Below are 26,773 nucleotides of genomic sequence, written 5' to 3'. Positions count from 1 at the left end.
CTCTGGATATAGACCCCAGACTAGACTCCCTTTGTATATAGACCACAGAACAGGCTCTCTCTGTATATAGACCCAAGACCAGACTACCTCTGTATATAGACCCAAGACCAGACTCCCTCTGTATATATACCCAAGACCAGACTCCCTCTATATATAGACCCCAGACCAGACTCCCTCTGTATATAGACCCAAGACCAGACTCCCTCTGTATATAGACCCCAGACCAGACTCCCTCTGAATATAGACCCAAGACCAGACTCCCTCTGCATATAGACCCAAGACCAGACTCCCTCTGTATATAGACCCCAGACCAGACTCCCTCTGAATATAGACCCAAGACCAGACTCCCTCTGCATATAGACCCCAGACTAGACTCCCTCTGCATATAGACCCCAGATTAGACTCCCTCTGTATATAGACCCCAGACCAGAATACCTCTGTATATAGACACCAGACCAGACTCCACCTGTATATAGACCCCCTAATCCCTAGACCAGACTCCCTTTCTATATAGACCCAAGACCAGACTCCCTTTGAATATAGTCCCCAGACCAGACTCCCTTTGTATATAGTCCCCAGACCAGACTCCCTCTGTATATAGATCCCAGACCAGACTGCCTCTGTATATAGAACCCAGACCAGACTACCTCTATATATACAACTCAGACCAGACTACCTCTGTATATAGACCCAAGACCAGACTACCTCTGTATATAGACCCAAGACCAGACTACCTCTGTATATAGAACCAAGACCAGACTCCCCCTGTATATAGACCCAAGACCAGACTCCCTCTGTATATAGACCCAAGACCAGACTCCCTCTGTATATAGACCCAACACCAGACTCCCTCTGGATATAGACCCAAGACCAGACTCCCTCTGTATATAGACCCAAGACCAGACTCCCTTTGTATATAGACCACAGACTAGACTCCCTTTGTATATAGACCCCAGACCAGACTCCCTTTGTATATAGACCCAAGACCAGACTCCCTCTGTATATAGACCCCAGACCAGACTCCCTCTGTATATAGACCCAAGACCAGACTCCCTTTGTATATAGACCCAAGACCAGACTCCCTCTGGATATAGACCCAAGACCAGACTCCCTCTGGATATAGACCCAAGACCAGACTCCCTCTGGATATAGAACCAAGACAAGACTCCCTCTGTATATATAGACCCCAGACCAGACTCCCTTTGTATATAGACCCCAGACCAGACTCCCTCTATATATAGACCAAAGGCCAGACTCCCTCTGTATATAGATAGACCCGAGACCAGACTTCCTTTTCTATATAGACCCAAGACCAGACCCCCTCTGTATATAGACCCAAGACCAGACTCCCTCTGTATATAGACCAAAGACCAGACTACCTCTGGATATAGACCCCAGACTAGACTCCCTCTCCATATAGACTCAAGACCAGACTCCCTCTGTATATAGATAGACCGAAGACCAGACTCCCTTTCTATATAGACCCAAGACCAGACTCCCTCTGTATATAGACCCAAGACCAGACTACCTCTGCATATAGACCCCAGACTAGACTGCCTCTGCATATAGACCCAAGACCAGACTCCCTCTGTATATAGATAGACCCAAGACCAGACTCCCTCTGTATATAGACCCAAGACCAGACTACCTCTGCATATAGACCCCAGATTAGACTCCCTCTGTATATAGACCCCAGACCAGACTCCCTCTGTATATAGACCCCCTAATCCCTAGACCAGACTCCCTTTCTATATAGACCCAAGACCAGCCTCCCTTTGTATATAGTCCCCAGACCAGACTCCCTCTGTATATAGATCCCAGACCAGACTGCCTCTGTATATAGAACCCAGACCAGACTACCTCTGTATATACAACTCGGACCAGACTACCTCTGGATATAGACCCAAGACCAGACTACCTCTGTATATAGACCCAAGACCAGACTCCCTTTGTATATAGACCCAAGACCAGACTCCCTCTGTATATAGACCCAAGACCAGACTCCCTCTGTATATAGACCCAAGACCAGACTCCCTCTGTATATAGATCCAAGACCAGACTACCTCTGTATATAGACCCAAGACCAGACTCCCTCTGTATATAGACCCAAGACCAGACTCCCTCTGTATATAGACCCAAGACCAAACTTAAAGACGGAGTATGGCAGGATTTTTGTCAAAAGGGTTAGACATGCAGACATGGGCCAACGAAGCAAAGGAAGTATTCTCTGAGAGGGAATTCACGCAAAAAAGATATACACCCACATTCAATACCGCTTTTAAGGAACTGACTAAATTATATAAAGAAAAGATCACCTCATGGTGGGAGATACAATCTCTTGACAATTATATCAGAAATAAAGTTGTCCCCCGGGGTCTGCGGCTCACTTTGCTACCTGCAAAGAGATGCCGCAGTACAACTTTGATAAATAAATGGGAAAAAGAGGCAACAGATTGCTCGTTGAGATTGATGCAAATTCTTCTTGATGAAGAAAGGGTTACCCTTGGTGTCCTGGAGGGTAAGCTGACTGAACAAATTGAGCTAACCAAAAAATTTGAAAACGAACCTGAGTTCAAAACAAAAGAAGCTTTACTGCAGACGACTATTGAACGTTTCCAGTATCATCTAAAAGATAGGAAACACAGACAATTTATGAGAGACGTGCAGGACTTCAGGGACAACAGGGTCTACACCTCCATTAACACGAAAGGAAGAACGGATACTTACTTATCCTCGACAGAGACTGATTTTTCTGACACCAAGACTTCATCTAAACAGACCCCACGCAAAACGAGGGGCAGAGGGAGAGGGAGGGGTCACTCCAGAGGGAGACAAACCGGCACCTCTGATTTTTTAGAGCACCCCTACCAGCTGAGGACCAAGGGGCAACCACCACCAGCCCCAACAACTCCCAGATAATCAATCTGTCCAAACATATACTCACCCCTCCTGAGACCAGATTATTAGAAAAGGGTCTCTCTTTTGTACCCAGCTCCAATTTCGATAAGTTCACTTTTATTAAAGACTTACATTTGTTCATTAGGAAAATCAAGTGGAAGAAATATTTCAGCAAACAAGCACAGAAGGAGAGTAGGGACCTGGGTATACCAGTTGAATTCCTCCCGGACGTAAGATTATTGTATGGTCTCGCAGAAGAACAACAGGGGGCCAGAGGACTGGGTCCCTTTACTGACCTCAAACTTAAAAGTAAAAAATCTCCTCCCCTTATGGATATGTCACCAATTGATGTCTTTCTTCGACTTGTGACTGATGACATTAAAACTATGAGTACCCCCCATATACCTTATAACTGTACTAAGGAAGAAATGACTGCTCTAGGCAATCTAGAGAAGGACAGAAATCTGACAATCAAACCGTCGGATAAGGGGGGGAACATAGTAATAATGGATAGCTCGGACTATAGTGAGTTATGTTTGGATTTGCTGAAGGATAAGTCAGCTTATGAGATTCTATCCACTGACCCCACCATTGCGTATCATAAAGAGCTAGATCAAATCCTATCAAAAGCCAAAAATGATGGGTTAATAGATGATAATGAATACAAGTTCCTGTTGCCATCCAACCCGGTAATGGCAACGTTTTATGCACTCCCAAAGGTCCATAAGGGGTATAGTCCCCTTAAGGGACGCCCAATTGTGTCGGGAGTGGATTGCCTAACACAAAATCTAGGGATTTACCTGGATAGGGTTCTTCGTCCCTTTGTTACAGCTCTCCCCTCCTATACCAGGGATACTCCCGACCTTCTTCGAAGGTTGGAGGGTATCTACTTACCTGACGATGCCACCCTTGCGAGTATAGACGTGGAGGCGCTGTACTCTTCCATACCACATACGGCAGGTCTCACCGCAATTGCCCATTTCTTACGGTCAAGAGGAACAGAGTGTCAACGGCACAATGAATTCATTTTAAAAACATTAGAATTCTGGCTTAAGAGAAATGTTTTCCTCTTTAACGGTCGCTATTACCACCAGCTCAGGGGCACGGCAATGGGTTGGCCGTGTGCGCCAACCTATGCCAACTTGCTCCTGGGCTGGTGGGAGGAGACCATCGTCTTCTCCGACTCCTCAAACCCCTCTAGCGCAGCCATAGACATCTGGCTGCGTTATATCGACGATATATTCATCATCTGGAGTGGGGTCGAGGAGGATTTTATTCATTTCGTACGGGGCCTGAATCATAACCATGTAGGACTCACATTTACTTTTGAAACCCAGTCCGAAAGTCTTGCTTTCCTAGATGTCAGGATCTCCAGACACCCAGCGGGATCACTAGAAACTGAGGTTTACCGTAAGAAAACCGCAACCAATTCGCTATTGAGGTGGGAGAGTAGCCACCCATTCCCCCTGAAACGCGGGATCCCACGTGGCCAATATTTGCGTCTAAGACGTAATTGCTCAAATGACCGAGTATTTAAGCAACAGGCCGATGATCTGCGACTCAGATTTAAGCATCAGGGATATCCGGACTGGGTTCTCAAAAAAGCATATAAGTTTGCACTGACTCAAAATCGCAGTGAGCTACTTGATACGAAACAAAGACCGGAGAATGATGCACATATTAGACTTATCACCACTTTCGATAATGGTGCACAAGCGGCGCGAGAAATTATTACTAAACACTGGGGCATCCTCTATATGGACCCTGACATTAGGGATGCTATCGGACCGACCCCCTCTATCACCTACAGAAAAGGTAAAGCTCTTAGGGACCGTCTCGTCCACAGCCACTTTGTCCCAAATCGACAAAGTACTTGGCTTGAACAACAGACTGTTAAGGGGACATATCGATGCAGTGGATGCGTTGCTTGTCCCTTTATTAAAACTTGTAAAACATTCACGTCCAACGTTACGAGTGAAAGTATAGATATCTTGACATTCATTAACTGTAAAACAGAGGGGGTGATTTATAGAGCCATCTGCGAGTGTGGTATGGAATATGTGGGCAAGACAATCATGGAATTCCGACGGAGGATAGGAGCCCACCTCTCAGATATTCGGAATCATCATGATACACCCATCGCTAGACACATTAATGGTCAACATGGAGGGGAGATGAGGGTGCTTAAATTTCATGGTATCACCAGGGTCCACAGACCTATACGTGGGGGGAACTGGGATAAGATACTCCTACAATGTGAAACCAGGTGGATATTCCGCCTGGACACTGTGGCTCCCAAAGGTCTGAATGAGACCATCAGTTATGCATGCTTTTTATAAGCTGGCATCCATCCTCCTAATAACTATACTTACCCATTTTTACTCCGTTGGTACCCTCTCTGTATATACTTCTGTCTTGTATTTCCCTTTTACACTGTCCTTCCCTAATAAACTCCGTTCAGTACTCTTTCAGTCTACGGTATCGATACCTACGATAACGGGCAGCAGCGGGTTAACAAGGTCTTTGCCTACTGCATAGGGAAATCCTCACATGCCCGCTCCGTAGCTGAACACACCTACCCACTCCTCAGCTGAGAGACACGGCCGCAGCGTCACAGCGCGTCAGAGAGGGGCGGGGTCCTATCTAGGAAGTCCGCTATTTGAATGGCGCATGCGCGGTAGTTAATTGCACACGCCAGCATCGAGACCCGCACGCCTAACTCGGCCGGGTCACTAGAAGGAACGGCCACTGCCACTCCTCCATTGCTCCCCCTAGGACCAAGAGGGAGTACCCTTGTCGAATACTGGCATTCGAAACCTTCTTTCTTTGCCAGCCTACTTTCCCTGCATCCCCTGATGAATCCCTAAAGAAGTGGGGGGGAAACGCGTTGGGATGGGACCCATTTGTCTGGACCCTTCAGACATCTAGGGACAGTGTTACCAATAGGGCAAGTGTGGGACCGCCCTTGTCAGGGCGGGAGTCAATTTTTGGGGCGATAGGTGAGATAGTGCAGGGATAGGTCGCTACATCTGGACTACAAGTTCCCTGTCATCCCATCGCACCATCTGAACCTATACCAAGTGCACTCCTGGACTGGGTGAGATTGTTTCATATTGTTTCTCCTTTAATGTGCTATAGCCAGTTTTTGTTACTGACTATTAGATGTTACATGATTGTGCCATTGGCTAATTATCTGTATAGGTATACACTTGCACCAATCATGCAAAGTTAAAAAACCGGTTGTCCTACTAGTGACATATACACTTGCCCTGATTAATTGGTTTATGCTGTGCGGCGTCATTCAGATTTTAGGATTTATTGTTTTATCTGTATGATTAAAAGTTATGTATTAATTTGTACCACATTTGCTTTTTCTTACAAGACCAAACTCCGTCTGGATATAGACCCAAGACCAGACTCCCTCTGGATGTAGACCCCAGACCAGAATCCCTTTGTATATAGACCCCAGACCAGACTCACTTTGTATATAGACCCAAGACCAGACTACCTCTGTGTATAGATCCAAGACCAGAATCCCTCTGTATATAGACCCAAGACCAGACTCCCTCTGTATATAGACCCAAGACCAGACTCCCTCTGGATATAGACCCAAGACCAGACTCCCTCTGGATATAGACCCAAGACCAAACTACCTCTGGATATAGATGTCAGTCCAGACTACCTCTGGATATACACCCAAGACCAGACTCCCTCTTTATATAGACCCAAGACCAGACTTCCTCTGTATATAGACCCCAGACCAGACTCCCTCTGTATATAGACCCCAGACCAGACTCCTTCTTGTATATAGACCCCAGACCAGACTCCCTCTGTATACAGACCCCAGACCAGACTCCCTCTGTACATAGACCCAAGACCAGACTCCCTCTGTATATAGACCCAAGACCAGACTCCCTCTGTATATAGACCCAAGACCAGACTCCCTCTGTATATAGACCCAAGACCAGACTCCCTCTGTATATAGATCCAAGACCAGACTCCCTCTGTATATAGACCCAAGACCAAACTACCTCTGGATATAGATGTCAGACCAGACTCCCTCTGGATATAGACCCAAGACCAGACTCCCTCTTTATATAGACCCAAGACCAGACTCCCTTTGTATATAAACCCCAGACCAGACTCCCTCTGCATATAGACCCCAGACCATACTCCTTCTTGTATATAGACCCCAGACCAGACTCCCTCTGTATTCAGACCCCAGACCAGACTCCCTCTGTATATAGACCCCAGACCAGACTCCCTTTGTATATAGACCCCAGACCAGACTCCCTCTGTGTATAGACCCAAGACCAGACTACCTCTGTATATAGACCCAAGACCAGACTACCTCTGTATATAGACCCAAGACCAGACTCCCTCTGTATATAGACCCAAGACCAGACTACCTCTGTATATAGACCCAAGACCAGACTCCCTCTGGATATAGACCCCAGAGCAGACTCCCTCTGTATATAGACCCAAGCCAGACTACCTCTGTATATAGACCCAAGACCCGACTCCCTCTGTATATAGACCCAAGAACAGACTCCCTCTGTATATAGACCCAAGCCAGACTACCTCTGTATATAGACCCAAGACAAGACTACCTCTGTATATAGACCCAAGAACAGACTCCCTCTGGATATAGACCCAAGACCAGACTCCCTCTGGATATAGACCCAAGACCAGACTCCCTCTGTATATAGACCCCAGATTAGACTCCCTCTGTATAAAGACCAAAGGCCAGACTCCCTCTGTATATAGGTAGACCCAAGACCAGACTCCCTCTGTATATAGACCCAAGACCAGACTCCCTCTGTATATAGACCCCAGATTAGACTCCCTCTGTATAAAGACCAAAGGCCAGACTCCCTCTGTATATAGATAGACCCGAGACCAGACTCCCTCTGCATATAGAGCCAAGACCAGACTCCCTCTGTATATAGACCCCAGACCAGACTCCCTTTGTATATAGACCCAAGACCAGACTCCCTCTGTATATAGACCCCAGACCAGACTCCCTCAGTATAAAGACCAAAGGCCAGACTCCCTCTGTATATAGATAGACCCGAGACCAGACTCCCTCTGCATATAGAGCCAAGACCCGACTCCCTCTGTATATAGACCCCAGACCAGACTCCCTTTGTATATAGACCCAAGACCAGACTCCCTCTGTATATAGACCCCAGACAAGACTCCCTTTGTATATAAACCCAAGACCAGACTCACTCTGTATATAGACCCAAGACAAGACTACCTCTGTATATAGACCCAAGACCAGACTCCCTCTGTATATAGACCCAAGACCAGACTCCCTCTCTATATAGACCCAAGACCAGACTCCCTCTGTATATAGACCCAAGACCAGACTCCCTCTGTATATAGACCCAAGACCAAACTACCTCTGGATATAGATGTCAGACCAGACTACCTCTGGATATACACCCAAGACCAGACTCCCTCTTTATATAGACCCAAGACCAGACTTCCTCTGTATATAGACCCCAGACCAGACTCCTTCTTGTATATAGACCCCAGACCAGACTCCCTCTGTATACAGACCCCAGACCAGACTCCCTCTGTGTATAGACCCAAGACCAGACTCCCTCTGTATATAAACCCAAGACCAGACTCCCTCTGTATATAGACCCAAGACCAGACTACCTCTGTATATAGACCCAAGACCAAACTACCTCTGGATTTAGATGTCAGACCAGACTTCCTCTGGATATTCACCAAAGACCAGACTACCTCTGTATATAGACCCAAGACCAGACTCCCTCTGTATATAGACCCCAGACCAGACTCCCTCTGTATATAGACCCAAGACCAGACTACCTCTGTATATAGACCCCAGACCAGACTCCTTCTTGTTTATAGACCCCAGACCAGACTCCCTCTGTATACAGACCCCAGACCAGACTCCCTCTGTATATAGACCCCTGACCAAACACCCTCTTTATTTAGACCCAAGACCAGACTCCCTCTGTAAATAGTCCCCAGACCAGACTCCCTCTGTAAATAGTCCCCAGACCAGACTTCTGCAGAGATCTCAGATAAAGTTCCCATTATAATCCTCCTGTATATAGACCCTAGACCACACTACTTCTTTATACTGATCCTAGACCATCCAATTACTATAAAATATTATCATCTCTTACTTTGCTCCAAACTTTCCCATCTTGCGTTTGCACAACTTGAATGTGCTGAGATTTTGGATAATCCCGTAAAATCTGGAATAAAATTCTATTTTGATATTGACAATTTTCTTTTTAGTGGATTTCTAGGAGCAAAGTCATTCCTAACATTAACAGAAAAATCTGGACAGAAAGTTACACTGGTCATGGCCCTGAGATACATCTACAGAAGGTTTATGAGGTAAGTTCTTTTGGATAAAGCACTTAGGGACTGGGCACTTCAATATCAGATGGCTGGGAAATTGAGACCCAAAAGCTACCGATCAGCTGTTTTAATAGGACTACTATTCAAATGAACGGAACTGCAGTACCCCAGAATTACCACCACACTATGGCTAGAGCCACATTCTTCCACTTCCCTCCACTTTTGTGTATTTTCAGTATCAAAAGATATTCTCTTAGCCTACTATGGGGTAATTTGGAGAAATGTATTGTTTAAAGTGAATATTCGTGTATAAGCCATGTTTTTCAGTACAATGTTTGTATTGAAAAAGCCTCCCTTGGCTTATACTTAGGTGTATAAAAAAATAAACTCAGTACCCACCTTTCTGACAGGGGCAGGGGGCTGGAAGGCTATATACTGGGGGCAGGGGTTTGCCTGGCTATATACTAAGGGATATGAGCTGGCTATATGCTACGGGACATGATGCTGCCTGGCTATATACTAAGAGGCAGGGGGCTGGTTGCCTATATACTACGGGGCAGTGGGTTGGCTTGTATTATACTGGGGACAGGGGACTTCCTGGCTAATTACTAAGGGGCAGGGGGCTGGTTGGCTATATACAGTCATGGCCATACATTTTGAGAATGACACAAATATTATATTGTCACATGATCTGTTGCCCTCTGGTTTGTCAGATGTTTTATCACATAAAGAAATACAAGTGCAATCATATTATGGGTAATAAAAGCTTTTATTGTCAGTGAGGAGTTACTGCAGCGAGTCAGTATTTGCAGTGTTGCCCCTTCTTCTTCAGGACCTCTGCAATTCTCCCTGGCAGCTCTCATTGATAGCCCCTAGGCGCATAACCGTTGGGCTAATGACTGCTCAAAGGTGGCTAGCAGTCCGAATACAATAAAAAGTGTGTGGCCCCTTTAATTGGAGGTTGCTCTACCCTCTCTCATCTTTATTCATCAGAGGGATGTGCTGGGGGTGTGGCTAGTAACGTGGGCGGTACAGGAGGTGAGCACATGCTCAAATACTCTGAGTAGCAGTGACTCAGCCTCTTTTTCATCGGTTTTCCCTCCCACCCTCCCTTTTTATATCGTTTTCGTGTATTTTTTGTCACAGCGGGCGGTTTTTTAGGGGTAACACTGCCCTACATGCCCTTACATATGGCAGCATACAGGGGGTTATCTGGTGTTATGTAAAGTGGAATGGTTAAAAGTGTCTATATATTCAAACAAAGAAATGGTTAAATTATCAATGGTTTCAATAAAGCTGTGGCCGACCCCGAGTCAACCCACTATTGAGAATGGTTAAGCAATGGTTTCTGTGTGGTTATTTATATTTGGGGTATGCGGTATTAAAGAGGCCAGTCCGGCTCCGGGTTAGTATGTGTTTATTATTTGAGCAGTCATCACCTTCTGGACCAAATCCTGACTGATAGCCGTCCATTCCTGCACAATCACTGCTGCATTGTGTCACAATTTGTTGGTTTTTGTTTGTCCACCCGTCTCTTGATGATTGACCCAAGTTCTTAATGGGATTAAGATCTGGGGAGTTTCCAGGCCATGGACCCAAAATCTCTATGTTTTGTTCCCTGAGCCATTTAGTTCTCCCCTTTGCTTTATGGCAGGTGCTCCATCATGCTGGAAAAGGCATTGCTCATCACCAAACTGCTCTTGGTGGTTGGGAGAAGTGGCTCTTGGAGGACATTCTGGTCCCATTCTTTATTCATGGAGGTGTTTTTAGGCCAGACTGTGAGAGAGCCGATTCCCTTGGCTGAGAAGCTGTCCCACACATGAATGGTTGCAGGAGGCTTTACAGGTGGCATGAGACAAGACTGGAGGTATCGCTCACCTTGTCTTCTCCCAACAAGATGTTTTCCAGATGTTCCAAACAATCGGAAAGGGGATTCATCAGAGAAAATGACTTTCCCCCAGTCCTCAGCAGTCTCCCTGTACCTTCTGCAGAATATCCGTCTGTCCCTGATGTTTTTCTGGAGAGAAGTGGCTTCTTTGCTGCCCTCCTGGACACCAGGCCTTGCTCCAGGAGTCTCGGCAATGTCATAGTGCGTGTAGATGCCTCACACCTGCCTGCTGCCATTCCTGAGCAAGCTCTGCACTGCTGGGAGCCGGATCCCAAAGCTGAAAGAGACGGTCCAGGCGCTTGCTGGTCCTTCTTGGGGCCCTGGAGCCTTTTTGGTTACATTGGAACCTCTCTCCTTCAATTCTTTGATGATGCGATAGATTGCACCTCAGTCACCAATCTTTCTAGCTGCGATACTCTTCCCTGTTAGGCCAGTTTTGTGCAGTGCAATGATGACTGCACGTGTTTCTTTAGAGATAACCATGGTTATCAGAAGAGAAACAATGATGCCAAGCACCAGCCTCCTTGTAAAGTGTCCAGTGGTGATTCTTACTTAATCATGACAGATTGATCTCCAGCCCTGTCCTCATCAGCCCCCGCACCTGTGTTACTGGAGCAATCACTGACACCATGTTAGCTGCTCCTTTTAAGGCGCCTGCAATGAAGTTGAAATGTGTTTTTAGGCAAATATTGACTTTGTAATTAATTGCTGTTAAGCTGATCACTCTTTATAACATTCTGGAGTATATGCAAATTGCCATTATAAAACCTCATGCAGTAGACTTTGTAAAAATTAATATTTAAATCATTCTCAAAACTTTTGGCCATGACTGTACTACGGGGGGAAAGGGACTGCCTGGCAATATACTAAGGGGCAGGGGGCTGGCTGGCTAAATACTAAGGGGCAGGGCGCTGGCTATATACTAAGGGACAATGCATTGGCTTGCTACATACTGGGGGCATGGGACTGCCTGGCTATATACTAAGGGGCAGGAGGCTGCCTGGTTATATACTAAGGGGCAGGAGGCTGCCTGGTTATATACTAAGGGGCAGGAGGCTGCCTGGTTATATACTAAGGGGCAGGAGGCTGCCTGGTTATATACTAAGGGACAGGGTGCTTGCTTGCTATATGCTAAGGGGCAGGGGGCTGCCTGGCTGCATACTAAGGGGCAGGGGGCTGCCTGGCTATATACTAAGGGGCAGGGGGCTGCCTGGCTATATACTAAGGGGCAGGGGGCTGCCTGGCTATATACTAAGGGGCAGGGGGCTGCCTGGCTATATACTAAGGGGCATGAGTTGGCTATATGCTAAGGGGCAGGGGGCTGCCTGGCTATATACTCAGCAGCAGGGGGCTGCCTTGCTATAAACAAAGGGGCAAGGGACTGGATGAGTATATATAAAGGGACAGGGGGTTGGCTTGCTATATACTGGGAGCAGGGGGCTGCCTAGCTACTGTATATACTAAGGGGCATGGGGCTGGCTGTCTATATATTAAGGGGCAGGGGACTGGCTGGCTATATGCTAAGGGGCAGGGGGCTGGCTGGTTATATACTAAGGGACAGGGTACTTGCTTGCTATTTGCTAAGGGGCAGGGGGCTGGCTGGCTGTATACTAAGGGGCAGGGTCTGGCTGTCTATATACTGGGGGCAGGCTATATACTAAGGGGCAGGGGGCTGGCTGGCTGTATACTAAGGGGCAGGGGGCTGGCTATATACTGGGGGTAGGGGGCTGAGTAGCTTTATACTTGGTGCTGTGGGTTTAATGTCTGAATTACAGCACCACAGATCTCTGATGCTGTAGGTGGGTTACGGCCATATTATAAAAACTCGGCTCACCTGACCCTCACACATCCAGAGTGTTCACGGATCTCCGCCCCGAAGCTGGTGCCATAATAGCAAAGTGAAGGAAAAAGTGACTTCAGAGCTCCAACGAACAATGTATCAAAAATCTTCTTTATTCATGCATGTAAAAGTCCATAGGGCATACAGACAGATATCGGGCTACGTGACTGTATGCACTATGGATTTTTATATGCTTGAATAAAGAAGATTTTTATTTCATTGTCCAGCAATTATTTCCTTCACTGTGCTACATATATCGTGGCTCCATTATCTTGTTCTGGAAATGCCAACATAGAATTTTTAGAGAAATAAGATGGATTATTTCCTTCTCGCTCTAGGATACAACCTCTGCATCTGACTTGCATCCTCATATTTATTGGACTCGTCTCACTGGTGAAATGGGGAGCTTTTTGGGAGATGCTCAAATATCACTGGGACAGCTGCAGGCTGGGCTGGTGGGCGAACATCCTGCTCATCAACAACTTTATGTCACTTCAGAAGACTGTGAGTATGTGTATCAATCACTGGGATTGTAGGACAAGATACAATCTTACCACCATGTTTATACGATACATGTTTGGGGGGGTCTACTCTGTTAGTTTTTAGAGCAGCAGTTATGTTGACAAGCAGGCTTATTAAGGGATAAGATAGTTTGTGTAGTATAGTGAGTCAGTTAGTGCTAGATAAACAGATTACTAGAGTCAGTTTTGTGTGTAGCAGCTCCTCTTCCCCCTGCATCACATCCAGGGGGGTTGCTAGGAAGATTTCATCTGACCCCCAGACGTCTCATTCAGGGGGGGGGGGGTTCTAGGGAGATTTCACCTACCCCCCGACGTATCTGTTAAACCCAATACCAGTGTGAAACGAAGTATCGTGGTTTCGGATACAGTCAAACATAATGGGGGTCATTTACTAAGGGCCCGATCCGCGATCGGATTGTGGCACATCGGCGCTGGCATGCACGCAACGGAAATCGGGGGGCGTGGCCGAATGAAAACCCGACGGATTCGGAAAAAACGCCGCATTTAAAAAAATGCCCGGCTCGGTGAACTCCAGTGCGTTCCGATGCTTTTCAGCGCAGCAGCGCCACCTGGTGGACGGCGGAGGAACTACCTTAATCAATCCCGGCCAGACCCGAATCCAGCGCAGGGAACACGCCGCTGGATCGCGAATGGACCGGGTAAGTAAATCTGCCCCAATGGGGCACATTTACTTACCCGTCCGGAGGAGTTCACCGAAAGTGCATTCCTGTGCCGCTGTTCGCTACGATCATGCGCCCAATATCCTGCATGTATCGCTTCCCTGCTGCGCCAAAATCCGATCGCGTGTGACACAATCCCCTGCTAAATACCTGTCACAGCAACTACATACACTACACTAAGGCATTCCGTGGCTAACTCAGGTTCTACAAATAAAGAAATTGGGATTAGAGCAAAGAGATGCCAATCCCTCCCATGGAGTAGAAGCTTGTAATTCCGGACTACCATCATGGAGAATTTCTAAGTTGCAGTCAACCACTATCAACCACAACCAATTAAAAGTTACATTTTAGTGACTAATGGCTATAGATGTCCCACAACTCTCTCTTTTCACACAATTTTAAATGGCACCAGTCACCAATTAACCCCACTGCACTACTTGTCCCCACAGGTAGGGGATGAAATGCCCTTTCTAGAATTTCCTCTTTTATGTGAAATTTTACATATTTACTTATATTAAAAATCTCCCCTCACTTCAGAAGCCCCTATTGTTTTCTATAGCACCCAGATACATGCTGCTGGTGTCATATTAAAGATTCCCATCTTATGGTTCTAGCAACTACAGAATGGGAGAACAAGCAGTTAAATATTAGGCAGGAAATGCATCCATACCTGCAGCTTGCATTCAATGTTCAATGGGGCAGATTTACTTACCTGGTCCAGTCGCGATCCAGTGGCTCGTTCTCCGACGTCGATTCGGGTTCTGCCGGGATTCACTAAGGTCATGCGCCGATATCCACTAGGTGTCGCTGTTGCGCTGAAGTCCACCGGAGTTCACTTCCTCCGTCTTGGTGTATGCGAGTGCTATTTTTGCGACACAATTTTTTTAAAAAAATTCTGCGGTTTTTCTGAATCCGCCGATGCGCCACAATCCAATCGCGTGAGCCAAAATCCCGGGGAAATTTGGCGCAAACCAGAAAAATTTGCGAAACCCGGCGGAAAAACGTGATTTGGACCCTTAGTAAATGTGCCCCAATGTTTTTAGTTGCCTGTATCTCGAGTTCTGTGGATCTGAAAAAATGAGATCCTTAATTTTCATATTACAATATGATACATAGCATGTTTCTAGGTGCTATAGAACAGAAGATAGGGGCTTCTGAGACCTCACTGCAACCACTAATCTGGACTCATCTAATAGAAAATGAGGTAAAATGAGTTATATTTGCCTGACTTCAGGGTAGATTTCATATATAAGAGAGAATTCTAGAAAGAACATTTCATACCCTACCAGAGAGTGCTCACGGTAAAACCTGGTAAGAAACTTAGGTTTTTGTCCATCCATATAATCTGAGTTTTTTTGGGAGGATCTTGAGTGACACAGAGACCTAATCTTTGGGATGAATTGAATCACTATGGGGCTTATTTACCAAGGGTCGCGGATCGCACTTTTGTGGGACTGTTCGCAGTTTTCAGGATTTGCGCAACTTTGACAGGTATTAAACAGGTCTGCGCTTGTGTTGCACCACACAATCAGATTGTGACGCGGCTGCACTGGCTTCCATGAGACAGAAAGGGATTGGACGGATTCGGACTGAGCATGGGATTTATCATACAAATTGTGGCAGATGTACTTACCCGATCCTGTTGCGATCCCCGAGGTGCATTCTCCGACAAGGATGAAGTCAGGCGCGATTCTTCAAGATCGCGTGTCCATTTTCCTGCATGTGTCGCTTCCGCGCTGAGGTCTGCCGGAGTTCACCTTCTTCTTCCCGGTGTATGTGAGTACATTGTCTTGCGACACAATTTAAATTGTAAATCCTGCGCTTAGTCCGATTCAGGTGGGTAGTCTGTCAGCCGCGCCACCCGATTTGTGTCGCATGCAAGTCCAAAATCCAAACACGTGTGCCAAAAACCCCACTTAAATTCAGCGCGAATAGTCGGGAAACCCGACGAAAATGCGCCGTGCAAACCCTTAGTAAATGTGCCCCACTGTGTCGCAAGACAATGCACTTACATGCACCAGGAAGAAGATGGTGAACTCCAGTGGACCTGAGCGGGGAAGTGACACATGCAGGATATCGGACGCACGATCTTAGTGCATCGCGGCACAGTTTTTGATTGTTGGACAATGCACTTTCTGTGAACTCCAAGGAATGGGTAAGTAAATGTGCCCCTATGAGTTAAACCTTCTCCCCAGCATCAGTGCCTGACCCCATAGACACTATCCATAGTCTTCTGAGAAGAGGGGCGGCTTCATAATTGGATGGGGGGCACATACTTTTACCAATACTATAACAGAATCGGAAGGTAATAAGCCCTGCACTTCCCATGTGTTACAGTGCATCGGATGGACCTGGTATCTCGCTGCTGATTTCCAGTTCCATCTCACCATCCCTCTTGTAATCTTCCTGTATGTCAGGTAAGTGTGTCTCCGGGCCCGTGTCATTATGTGGCCATTACTGTGTGTTAGGGTTCAGCGCTCCCCAGTGATTGGGGATATTAATAACATAGATCATGGCGAGCGCAGAGCCTCAGCTTTACCGCTCTGTCTGGGAGTCCTGCGCTTAATGCAAACCCTCCGGCCACTGATGTGTATATATATATAAGGTACGGCCGGAGACTAATATAAGGGACGAGCAATTACTACCTCATTGTAGGAATAGCACCACTTACCTCTATTACTCAGCCCATCAATATCCTTCACCGATATTAGATCTGATCCTTACATAGATTTTACTTCTGCAAATGTATTTCAGTATTTAATTGTAATAATTAGAGAAGGGCGACAGTGTAAATAACCTGCCAAATGTTACCCCATTAAACTCCCAGCCCCCCCAGGGTATAAAATGTCCTTTCTAGTATTTAATCTTTTAAGGGAAATCTCACCCATATGCCTAAATATCTGAAAAAAAATCTCCTCCAAAGTCCAGCGACAATGAGCTGAGAATATTTTGGCCGAGATGAGTCAAGTTTAGAGGCTGCAGGGGAAGGATCACTTCACACCACCCTGTCTTAAAGGGATCTCCAGTAATAGAAAGTTAGGCCCTATGCTGTTATCAGTGGGGGGCTCAGAGATGGGACCCCCACAGATCTCGAGAACGGGGGTCCATTGTACCTGTCACATTCAAGATGAAGAGCGCAGCCTATCATGCATAGAGATTAACGGCGCAACGGGCTGCTCCAGTCATCTGCAGCACAACAGGGGTACCAGGGACCCCCATTCACAGCATCTGTGGTGGAGGTCTCATCTCTGAGACCCCCACTGATCAGCAGGTTAGCAAGTAACTTGCTATGACTGGAGAACCCTTTTAAGATTTAAAGCCCCTGTTATTCTCATAATAAAGCAAAGCTGCGCGCCAAAGATGTCAGGGTAGGAGGAGAGAAGAGGCTACTGGGGTGTGGAGTAGCCGCGACCTGTAGGCTCATGTCCGGCTACTCCACGCCCCGGTAGCCGCTTTACAAAATTTACATATTAGGGCAATATAGATTTTAAAAAGATAGGGGGACGTGAGGTTTAGCTCTAAAAAGGGCTCTCGTCACGTCCCTGTGTGGTTCTGGGATTTCTGCAGGTCACTAGGTCCCTGTGTGGTTCTGGGATTTCTGCAATGTCACTAGGTCCCTGTGTGGTTCTGGGATTTCTGCAGGTCACTAGGTCCCTGTTTGGTTCTGGGGTTTCTGTAGGTCACTAGGTTCCCGTGTGGTTCTGGGGTTTCTGCAGGTCACAAGGTTCCCGTGTGGTTCTGGGATCTCTGCAGGTCACTAGGTCACCCATGTGGTTCTGGGATTTCTCCAGGTCACTAGATCCCCGTGTGGTTTTGGGATTTCTCCAGGTCACTAGATCCCCGTGTGGTTTTGGGATTTCTGCAGGTCACTAGGTCCCTGTGTGGTTCTGGGATTTCTGCAGGTCACTAGGTCCCTGTGTGGTTCTGGGATTTCTCCAGGTCACTAGATCCCCGTGTGGTTCTGGGATTTCTGCAGGTCACTAGGTCCCTGTGTGGTTCTGGGATTTCTCCAGGTCACTAGATCCCCGTGTGGTTCTGGGATTTCTGCAGGTCACTAGGTCCCCGTGTGGTTCTGGGATTTCTGCAGGTCACTAGGTCCCTGTGTGGTTCTGGGATTTCTGTAGGTCACTAGGTTCCCGTGTGGTTCTGGGATTTCTGTAGGTCACTAGGTTCCCGTGTGGTTCTGGGGTTTCTGCAGGTCACTAGGTTCCCGTGTGGTTCTGGGATTTCTGCAGGTCACTAGGTTCAGAGGACAGAGAAGTCATTACTACAGGTAATGAGGGGTGGACAGAGGAGCCTCTTAAAGAAAAAGTTACAGGTCTGTGAGAAAATCAGAAAATGTGATTTTCTGGATTAATTTTCTCAATTTGTTGAGGTTCTACTGATGATGTAATTACAGGCCTCTCTCATCTTATAAGTGGGAGAACTTACACAATCCATGGCTGACTAAATACTATTTTCCCCACTGTATAAGAATAGGGCGCTCATTGATAAATCACAAGATGTTGATACATTGTAACCACCAGACATAAGAAATGAATTAACCCTTCCTTGTCCTCTTGTGCAGAGCTAAGCGCGTCATGATTGCTGTCGTGACATTGACCTGTGCCGCCTCTGTCATCACCACCACCTTAATTTCATACTTTTTAAAACTTCCAATTCACAACCCGAAATGTGAAAGGTCAGTAACACCCCCCCCCCACTCGTCTCTGATATGACCGATCTTGTGCTCGATCTGCTCATGATTTTTCAGCATTTTATAAGACAAGCTCTGTACAACGCTGCAGAATCTGTGGGCGCTATATAAATAAAGGAATTAGTTTTATTATTATAATCTCTGTCCGCAGCCAGTGTCGGGAGAATTATTGGGCGGAATATTACGACAGACCCTACTGCCGATACGGACCTTTCCTTGTCGGGATGATTCTTGCCATTCTTTTAGTCGGGAAGCAAAGTCTTTACTTTAAGAACAGGGTAAGAGATTTCAGATTTCAGTTTTGGGGGGTTGTATTCTGAGTTCTGATCTGAAGAGAACGGATTTCTTTATATGTTCAGGATTAGTCTGTGAATTAGTGATGTTAGAATATTTTCCAGATTAAAAGGAAATCTACCACCAGGATGAAGGCCAGTAAACCAAGCACACTGACATACTGGGTTGTGCCCCCTTCTGGCAGGATCTGCTCTTCTTTTAGTTTCTTATTCCCTGGTTTTCACAGATTTTTTTTTTTAATTATGTAAATGCACCTTAGGGGCACTGGGCTCCATAGGTGTTGCAGACTCAGTAATGCAGACTCATTTGCATTACTTTTTTTTAATTGGGGGGGATGCCCAGAGCCCCTCCGTGCTATAGCCTCACAAGCTGTTACAGTGTCTCTCCCTCCCTGTTCCCCCAGCACTTCCCATCTCCTTATGCCTGCTACATTCACATACAGTGGGGAGGGGGGTGCTCCTGCACAGTGTAACAACCTATGAAGCTACAGCTCGGAGGGGCTCTGGTAGCAGCCTCCAGAGTCCTTCTGGTTCATTAGCATAGTCATAAAAGTTGATTTTTAGAAGTTAGAAGGCCATGAATATCAAATATAAGATGATGACCACATTCACCGTGCCTGGATCTATGAATGTGGTTTATCATGATGGATATTGATGGAAGATTTCCTTTAATCACAGCGCTCACAGTAGCAGCCCACACTGTAATCATGTATTCAGTACCACAGATCAGATGTTTGAGGAGGCTGCAGTGTTCAGGCAATGGTTACAGTCTCTTCCCTACACACCAAACACAGCGCCATTAATTGTATAGTGGCGGTAATAGATATTGCATCTCAGGCTTAAACAATTTGTGTGTCCTATGCAATGCAATACTAACAAGAAAAATGACGTAAGGCCAGTTTAACTTTTATTTGAGAATTTAAAACATTTGACGGAGAACACAAATTACTCCGTAGGATTTTAAAATGATCAGGAAGTGGGAACCTGCTGCTGAAAATATGTCTTTATGAGATGCCCATTAATGGCTATTACCTTAGTCCCGGGTGCGGCATTTTTGATTGTGATAAGTTCTCAAACTTGTCATAATCTGCTGCGCTGCTTTCATGCGGCAGAAATTGGAGGGTGTGCCATTGGACGATCCGACTGATTCGGACTGAGCGCAGGATTTAACTTTCAAACTGTGTCTCAAGATCAAGCACTTCCATGCACCAGGAAGAAGAAGGTGAACTCCTGGGACCTGAGCGGGGAAGCGACACATGCAGGATATCGTGCGCACAATCTTAGTGAATCGCGGCACAGTGGATAATCATCGGGCAATGCACTTTCTGGGAACGTGCTGGACGGGTAAGTAAATGTGCCCCAGTGTGTAATCCAGTGAATGCACCATTGACTGCGTCATACTGACCCCCCACCCCTTCCCTCTCTCTAATCCCTGTCCCCCTTCTCCTTCCCTTTGTTTGAGAACTTATCACAATGAAGGGGCAAGAAATAGCCATTAATGGGCATCTCATAAAGACATATTTTCAGCAGCAGGTTCCCACTTCCTGATCATTTGTTATTTGTGTTCTCTGTCAAATGTTTTAAATTCTCAAATAAATGTTTTAATTGGCGCAAAAGGGTTAAACTGGCCTTACGTCATTTTTGTTGTTAGTATTTAGTGGAATTAACTCAGCTAAAAGAGGTCCAACTATATTTTGGAGGTCTATGCATGCAATGTCACAGGGAGGGAGTGTAACCATGTTCTCTGGTCTGATTATGAACCCGTTACTTGTCTCTTCATGCCTTATGTATTTCCTATAGACACAAGCCGCCTTGGGATGGATCTCTGCCCTGGCCCTCATGCTCACAGTCATATCGCTGGCTTTTGTTTTAGATGACACCCAGAGCTCTTACTCCGTCATGGCTGCACTTTACCAAGGGCTTTACCGCACTCTGTGGGCTGTGGTTCTTGGTTTGATCTTTATTCTGTGCCATGAAGGATACGGAGGTATAGTACTATTATGGCTTTATATTATAGTAATGTATCACTATGGCGCTTTACTATAAAGACAATTATGGATCTGACACCTTCCCTCCGGTACTTCACCCTGTTTGATCGCTTCCTAAGAGCCGGTCACAGAGGAAGAAGTGTCCGGGCTCCTTTCCTCTGCTCGCCCCACTACCTGCATCAGTGACCCCATCCCCTCACATCTGGTACAGTCTTGCAAGCCCGGAGGCGTATAGCCGTTGGGCTAATGACTGCACAAAGGGGTCTTAGTTAGCGGGGGTATAAGTACAGGAATAGGCCCTCTTTGACTGAGGTGGTTTATCCCTTTCTGTCTCCCTGCGTATGCCAGGGAGGTGGGGGCTACGTGACTAGGGGCGGGCTTGTGTCGTGGGTGGTACAGGAAGTGAGCATAGCTTAAATAGGGGCTGCAGACGTCACTCACCCTCTTTCTGGATCGCGTTTATCACCCGCCCTCCATTGGTTTAAGGTATTTTCGGCGTTGCTTTTGTCACAGCTGGCGGTTAGTTGGGTTATTTGGCCTACATGCCCATTGGCTGGCAGGCATACAGGTGGGAGGGGTTTTTGTTTACCTGTTCAAATTATGTTTTAAATAATACAAAACAATGTTTATTACAATAATATATAAAGCTGTGGCCGACCCTCAGGTCAACCCACATATGTTCAACTTTAATACAAGTCTCTGTGTGTTTTTATCGACGAATATTGGTTTTGGGTAAAAGGGGCCTGTGCTCCCGGTGGTTTATGGTTTAACTTTATTTGGGCAGTCCCTCCCCAGCAGTCACTTCTCACCTCACCAAATCTTCAGCCTCTCTCTCTCTTTTGGTGTCTATGCCTCTTCTTTCAAGCCTGCAGTTATTACCCCAATACTATAGAAACCTTCCCTGGACCCATCCAGTGCTCCTATAAATCAACCAGTCTCTAATCTCCCTTTTATCTCCAAACTCCTGGAACGCCTGGTCTATTCTCGACTAACCTGTTATCTCTCTGATAACTCCCTCCTTGACCCCCTATAATCTGGTTTCCGCTCTATGTTCTCCACTACAACTGCTCTTACTAAAGTCTCCAATGATCTCCTCACTGCTAAATCCAAAGGTGACTATTTGCTCCTTATTCATCTGGATCTATCGGTAGCGTTCGATACTGTGGACCACCGGCTCCTCCTCAGGAGGCTTCGCTCCATTGGCCTGAAGGACACTGCACTCTCCTGGTTTTCTTCCTATCTCTCTGACCGCACTTTCAGTGTCTCCTTTTCTGGATCTTTCTCTTCTCATCTTCCTCTAAGTGTCGGGGTTCCTTAGGGCTCGCTCCTGGGTCCTCTTCTATTCTCCCTCTAACCCCCCCATCCGACAAACCGTCAGCAGATTTGGTTTCCAGTATCATCTCTATGCTGATGACACCCAGCTATATACTTCTGCAGTTGATATCACTCCCGCCTTACTCCAGAACTCTAGTGACTGTCTCTCTGCTGTCTCTAACATCCTCTAGTCTCCTTTCATGAAACTTAATGGGGCTCATTTACTTACCTGGTCCCTGCGCGATCCCCGAAGTGCGTTGTTTGCCAAAATGCCCATCTGCTGCGGTTAATGAAGATCGTGCGCCCGAGTTCCTGACTGCCCAAATAAAGTTAAGCCCAAACCACCAGGAGCTCATCAGGAGCAGCCAATGTTAAGTCTAGTTCCTGGAGAGATGTGTAATTATACCTTTTATATGTTTTTACTAGAGGCAGGACTGTAAAATATGGATTTAAATGCAAGATTGTAGCTTCTTCAAGTGCACTGGGGGTGTGTCCTTACACTGCTGTGCTCGTTATGTATTAAACAGCTACATGGCCTGTGTCCTTTTCTCTGAGTAAAAGCTGAAGTAAGCTTCTAATTAAAAATTACAGCAGCTACTCAGAGCAGATGGTGAGTGGCTGAGGTGAAGTTAAAGGCAAAGATCATAGCAGTGAGCAGTAAGATTCCAAAATATAGATCCACATTTCACAGTTCTGCTGCTACTAAGAACATGCCCTCTACAGGGCAGATTGTAATAAATGGCTTCCACTTTCTCCCTCCAGGTATAGTGACCACTTTGCTGTCTTTCGATGTATGGGGTTTCCTATCTAAGATAAGCTACGCCGGTTATCTGGTCCATCCTATTATTATCTACTTTTACTCTGGCCTCCAAGAGGAGCTTTTTCACTATCAGGATCTCAACATGGTGAGTACTCATTAAAAAATATCTGCCTTCAGAATCAACCATGATAAACCAGGGACATTACTCAGATCAAGGCACCGGGACTGTGGTATCTTCCTATCCGTTGCCTTCTTCCTTCTAACATCCACTTTTATAATTATGCTAATAACGGGAGTTACCTGCTTCACAAGCTGTTACACTGTGCAGGAGCATTTCCACCTAGTGAAGTGTGTGAGATCGCAGTAGGTCGAGGGAGGGGAGATTGCTGAGAGAGCAGGTGGACGGGGAGACAGTGTAACAGCCCGTGAAGCTGTATCATGATGTTCTGACATAAAAAGGACCCCAAAGGTCCTGCAGATGCCAAACCTATTTTGGTCCCACTTGAAGATACAATCACTCAGGGTTTCATATGTATAGATGTGGTATTATAGAATTTCCAATCACTAACTATTTTTTAGCCTGAAATGAAGAACTTTAACCCAAGGATCTCCCATGTTTTCCTTCCACTAGTTGTATCTCTTCATTGGACACTGCGCTTTGACCTTCATCGTTGCTCTACTTTTCACAGTTCTGGTTGAAATACCCTTCCAAAGGTTGATGAGCATTTAGTTTATGGAAAACGCACAACGTATCGGAGGATTATAGTGAACCATACATTCATGGATTTATACCTTGAAGGAAACAATGAATCTTAAAAGACAACATCCACCACCCGTCTCTACTACTGTATAACTAATTATGAAGAACCTCAAGTATTAGGTTGAGAATGTAAAAAAAAAATTGCATGACAAAAGCAAATCTAACTTTAAAAAACTTAATGGAACAAATATCCAGTTCTCAAGTAAAGAACTTCAACTCAGCAAAACTGATTATAACAGATGATGGCTTTTGTTAACAACTGCTGTTATAGGGGGAGGTCCAGACTACACAGAAAGACTGCTGTTATAGGGGGCAGTCCAGACTACACAGACAGACTGCTGTTATAGGGGGCGGTCCAGACTACACAGACAGACTGCTGTTAAAGGGGGAGGTCCAGACTACACAGACAAACTGCTGTTATAGGGGGCGGTCCAGACTACACAGACAGACTGCTGTTATAGGGGGAGGTCCAGACTACACAGACAGATTGCTGTTATAGGGGGAGGTCCAGACTACACAGCCAGACTGCTGTTATAGGGGGCAGTTCAGAATACACAGACAGACTGCTGTTATAAGGTGCAGTCCAGACTACACAGCCAGACTGCTGTTATAGGGGAGCGGTCCAGACTACACAGCCAGACTGCTGTTATAGGGCGGTCCAGACTACACAGACAGACTGCTGTTATAGGGGGCGGTCCAGACTACACAGACAGACTGCTGTTATTGGGGGAGGTCCAGACTACACAGACAGACTGCTTCAATAGCGGGAGGTCCAGACTACACAGCCAGACTGCTGTTATAGGGGGCGGTCCAGACTACACAGCCAGACTGCTGTTATAGGGGGTGGTCCAGACTACACAACCAGACTGCTGATATAGGGGGTGGTCCAGACTACACAGACAGATTGCTGTTATAGGGGGTGGTCCAGACTACACAGCCAGACTGCTGTTATAGGGGAGCGGTCCAGACTACACAGCCAGACTGCTGTTATAGGGCGGTCCAGACTACACAGACAGACTGCTGTTATCGGGGGCGGTCCAGACTACACAGACAGACTGCTGTTATTGGGGGAGGTCCAGACTACACAGACAGACTGCCGTTATTAGGGGTTGGTCCAGACTACACAGCCAGACTGTTGTTATAAGGGGAGGACCAGACTACATAGCCAGACTGCTGTTATATGTGGTGTTCCAGACTACACAGCCAAACTGCTGTTATAAGGGGAGGTCCAGACTACACAGCCAGACTGCTGTTATAAGGGGAGGTCCAGACTACACAGTCAGACTCCTGTAATAGCGAAATGATGTGCCAGATTTGCATGTTGGCATGATGCAGACTGAGGCTGAAACCCAGTTACAGACTAAGGCCCCTTTCAGACAGCCGTTGTGGGGGTGTATATGCAGCCGGACAGGTATCCCCATGGACAACTATGGCTCCCTACGGTAGGGTATAATTCTGCTCCTAGTAACAGATCCTAAATCACACTATTACTTGTTCGGGGAGGCATTCTGGACCAGACAGATGCCTTTTAAAGGGAACCTATCACCATATTTTCACAAATACAGCTAGTGACAGGTGCCCATACAGCTTGATTAACTAAATGCCAGCCTTCTTTTTATCTAAAAATATTTTCCCCTACATCCGCATAAATCAACTTTATGTTATCATGCCTGGCAGGCTTCAGAAGGGGCGTATCCTGCTTGGCTGACTCCTCCCATCTACCCTTCCCCATGTCCCATGCCTCTTCTCAACATTCAGCACTTAAAGGACACCTGCCATCAGTTCCTAGTAACTAACTCTATTAGAGCAGCTCACGAGGATTCCATCCTAGCCTTTATGTAGTTAATTCACACAGTCATTTTAAAATCATATTTTCTTTATTATGTAAATGAGCGCAGGCACATGGAGAGAGAGAGTCACCCGTTACCCCTCCTATTGTGTCTGTGTGTAATGTACAGTAAAACATTGATAGTGTTTGGACTTTATCTGCTGCCTGTGAGAGACACAGATATCAGCTACATAAGTACCTGACATGCTCTCTCCTCCTACACACATGTGAGACACAAACATCAGCTACACAAGCACCTGACATGCTGTGTCCTCTGATACACATGTGAGAGACACAGACAACAGCTACACAAGCACCTGACATGCTGTGTCCTCTGATACACATGTGAGAGACACAGACAACAGCTACACATCTACCTGACTTCCTATGTTCTCCAATACACATGTGTGAGACACAGACATCAGCTATACAAGTGCCTGACATGTTCTCTTCTCCTATATACATGAGAGACACAGATATCAGCTTCATGAGTGCCTGACATGCTGTGTTCTCCAATACACATGTGTGAGACACAGACATCAGCTACACAACTACCTGACTTCCTATGTTCTCCAATACACATGTGAGACACAACTACCTGACATGCTCTCTCTTTCAATACACGTGAGAGACACAGACATCAGCTACACAACTACCTGACATGCTGTGGCCTCCAATACACATGTGAGATACACAGATATCAGCTACACAAGTACCTGACATGCTATGTTCTCCTATAGACATGTTTGAGACACAACTACCTGATATGCTATCTCCTCCTATACACGTGAGAGACACAAACATCAGCTACACAAGTTCCTGACATGCTATCTCCTCCTATACACGTGAGAGACACAGTCATCAGCTACACAAGTGCCTGACATGTTCTCTTCTCCTATACATGTGAGAGACACAGATATCAGCTACACAAGTTCCTGACATGCTATCTCCTCCTATACACG

The 26,773-nt window shown here is 46.2% G+C and overlaps 1 protein-coding gene across 1 annotated transcript in view; it reads left to right on the top strand.

Annotated features, from left to right (window-relative positions):
• LOC140064508 (O-acyltransferase like protein-like) overlaps positions 1 to 24,724 on the top strand; it is an 83,389-nt gene extending 58,665 nt beyond the window's left edge. The window contains exons 8-15 of the mRNA XM_072111509.1: positions 9,178 to 9,279; positions 13,310 to 13,475; positions 16,510 to 16,589; positions 18,740 to 18,853; positions 19,020 to 19,146; positions 20,962 to 21,148; positions 23,226 to 23,368; positions 23,855 to 24,724. Coding sequence (XP_071967610.1) covers positions 9,178 to 9,279; positions 13,310 to 13,475; positions 16,510 to 16,589; positions 18,740 to 18,853; positions 19,020 to 19,146; positions 20,962 to 21,148; positions 23,226 to 23,368; positions 23,855 to 23,953 — 1,018 coding nt within the window. The 3' untranslated portion in view covers positions 23,954 to 24,724. The remainder of the gene's footprint in view (positions 1 to 9,177; positions 9,280 to 13,309; positions 13,476 to 16,509; positions 16,590 to 18,739; positions 18,854 to 19,019; positions 19,147 to 20,961; positions 21,149 to 23,225; positions 23,369 to 23,854) is intronic.
• Positions 24,725 to 26,773: the final 2,049 nt, after the last annotated feature.

This window comes from Engystomops pustulosus, chromosome 1 (genome assembly GCF_040894005.1).
Source record: "Engystomops pustulosus chromosome 1, aEngPut4.maternal, whole genome shotgun sequence".
NCBI classification, from domain to species: Eukaryota; Metazoa; Chordata; class Amphibia; order Anura; family Leptodactylidae; genus Engystomops; species Engystomops pustulosus.
The sequence above is the reverse complement of the archived record's forward strand: the minus strand, read 5'-3'. Positions and strand labels throughout refer to the sequence as shown.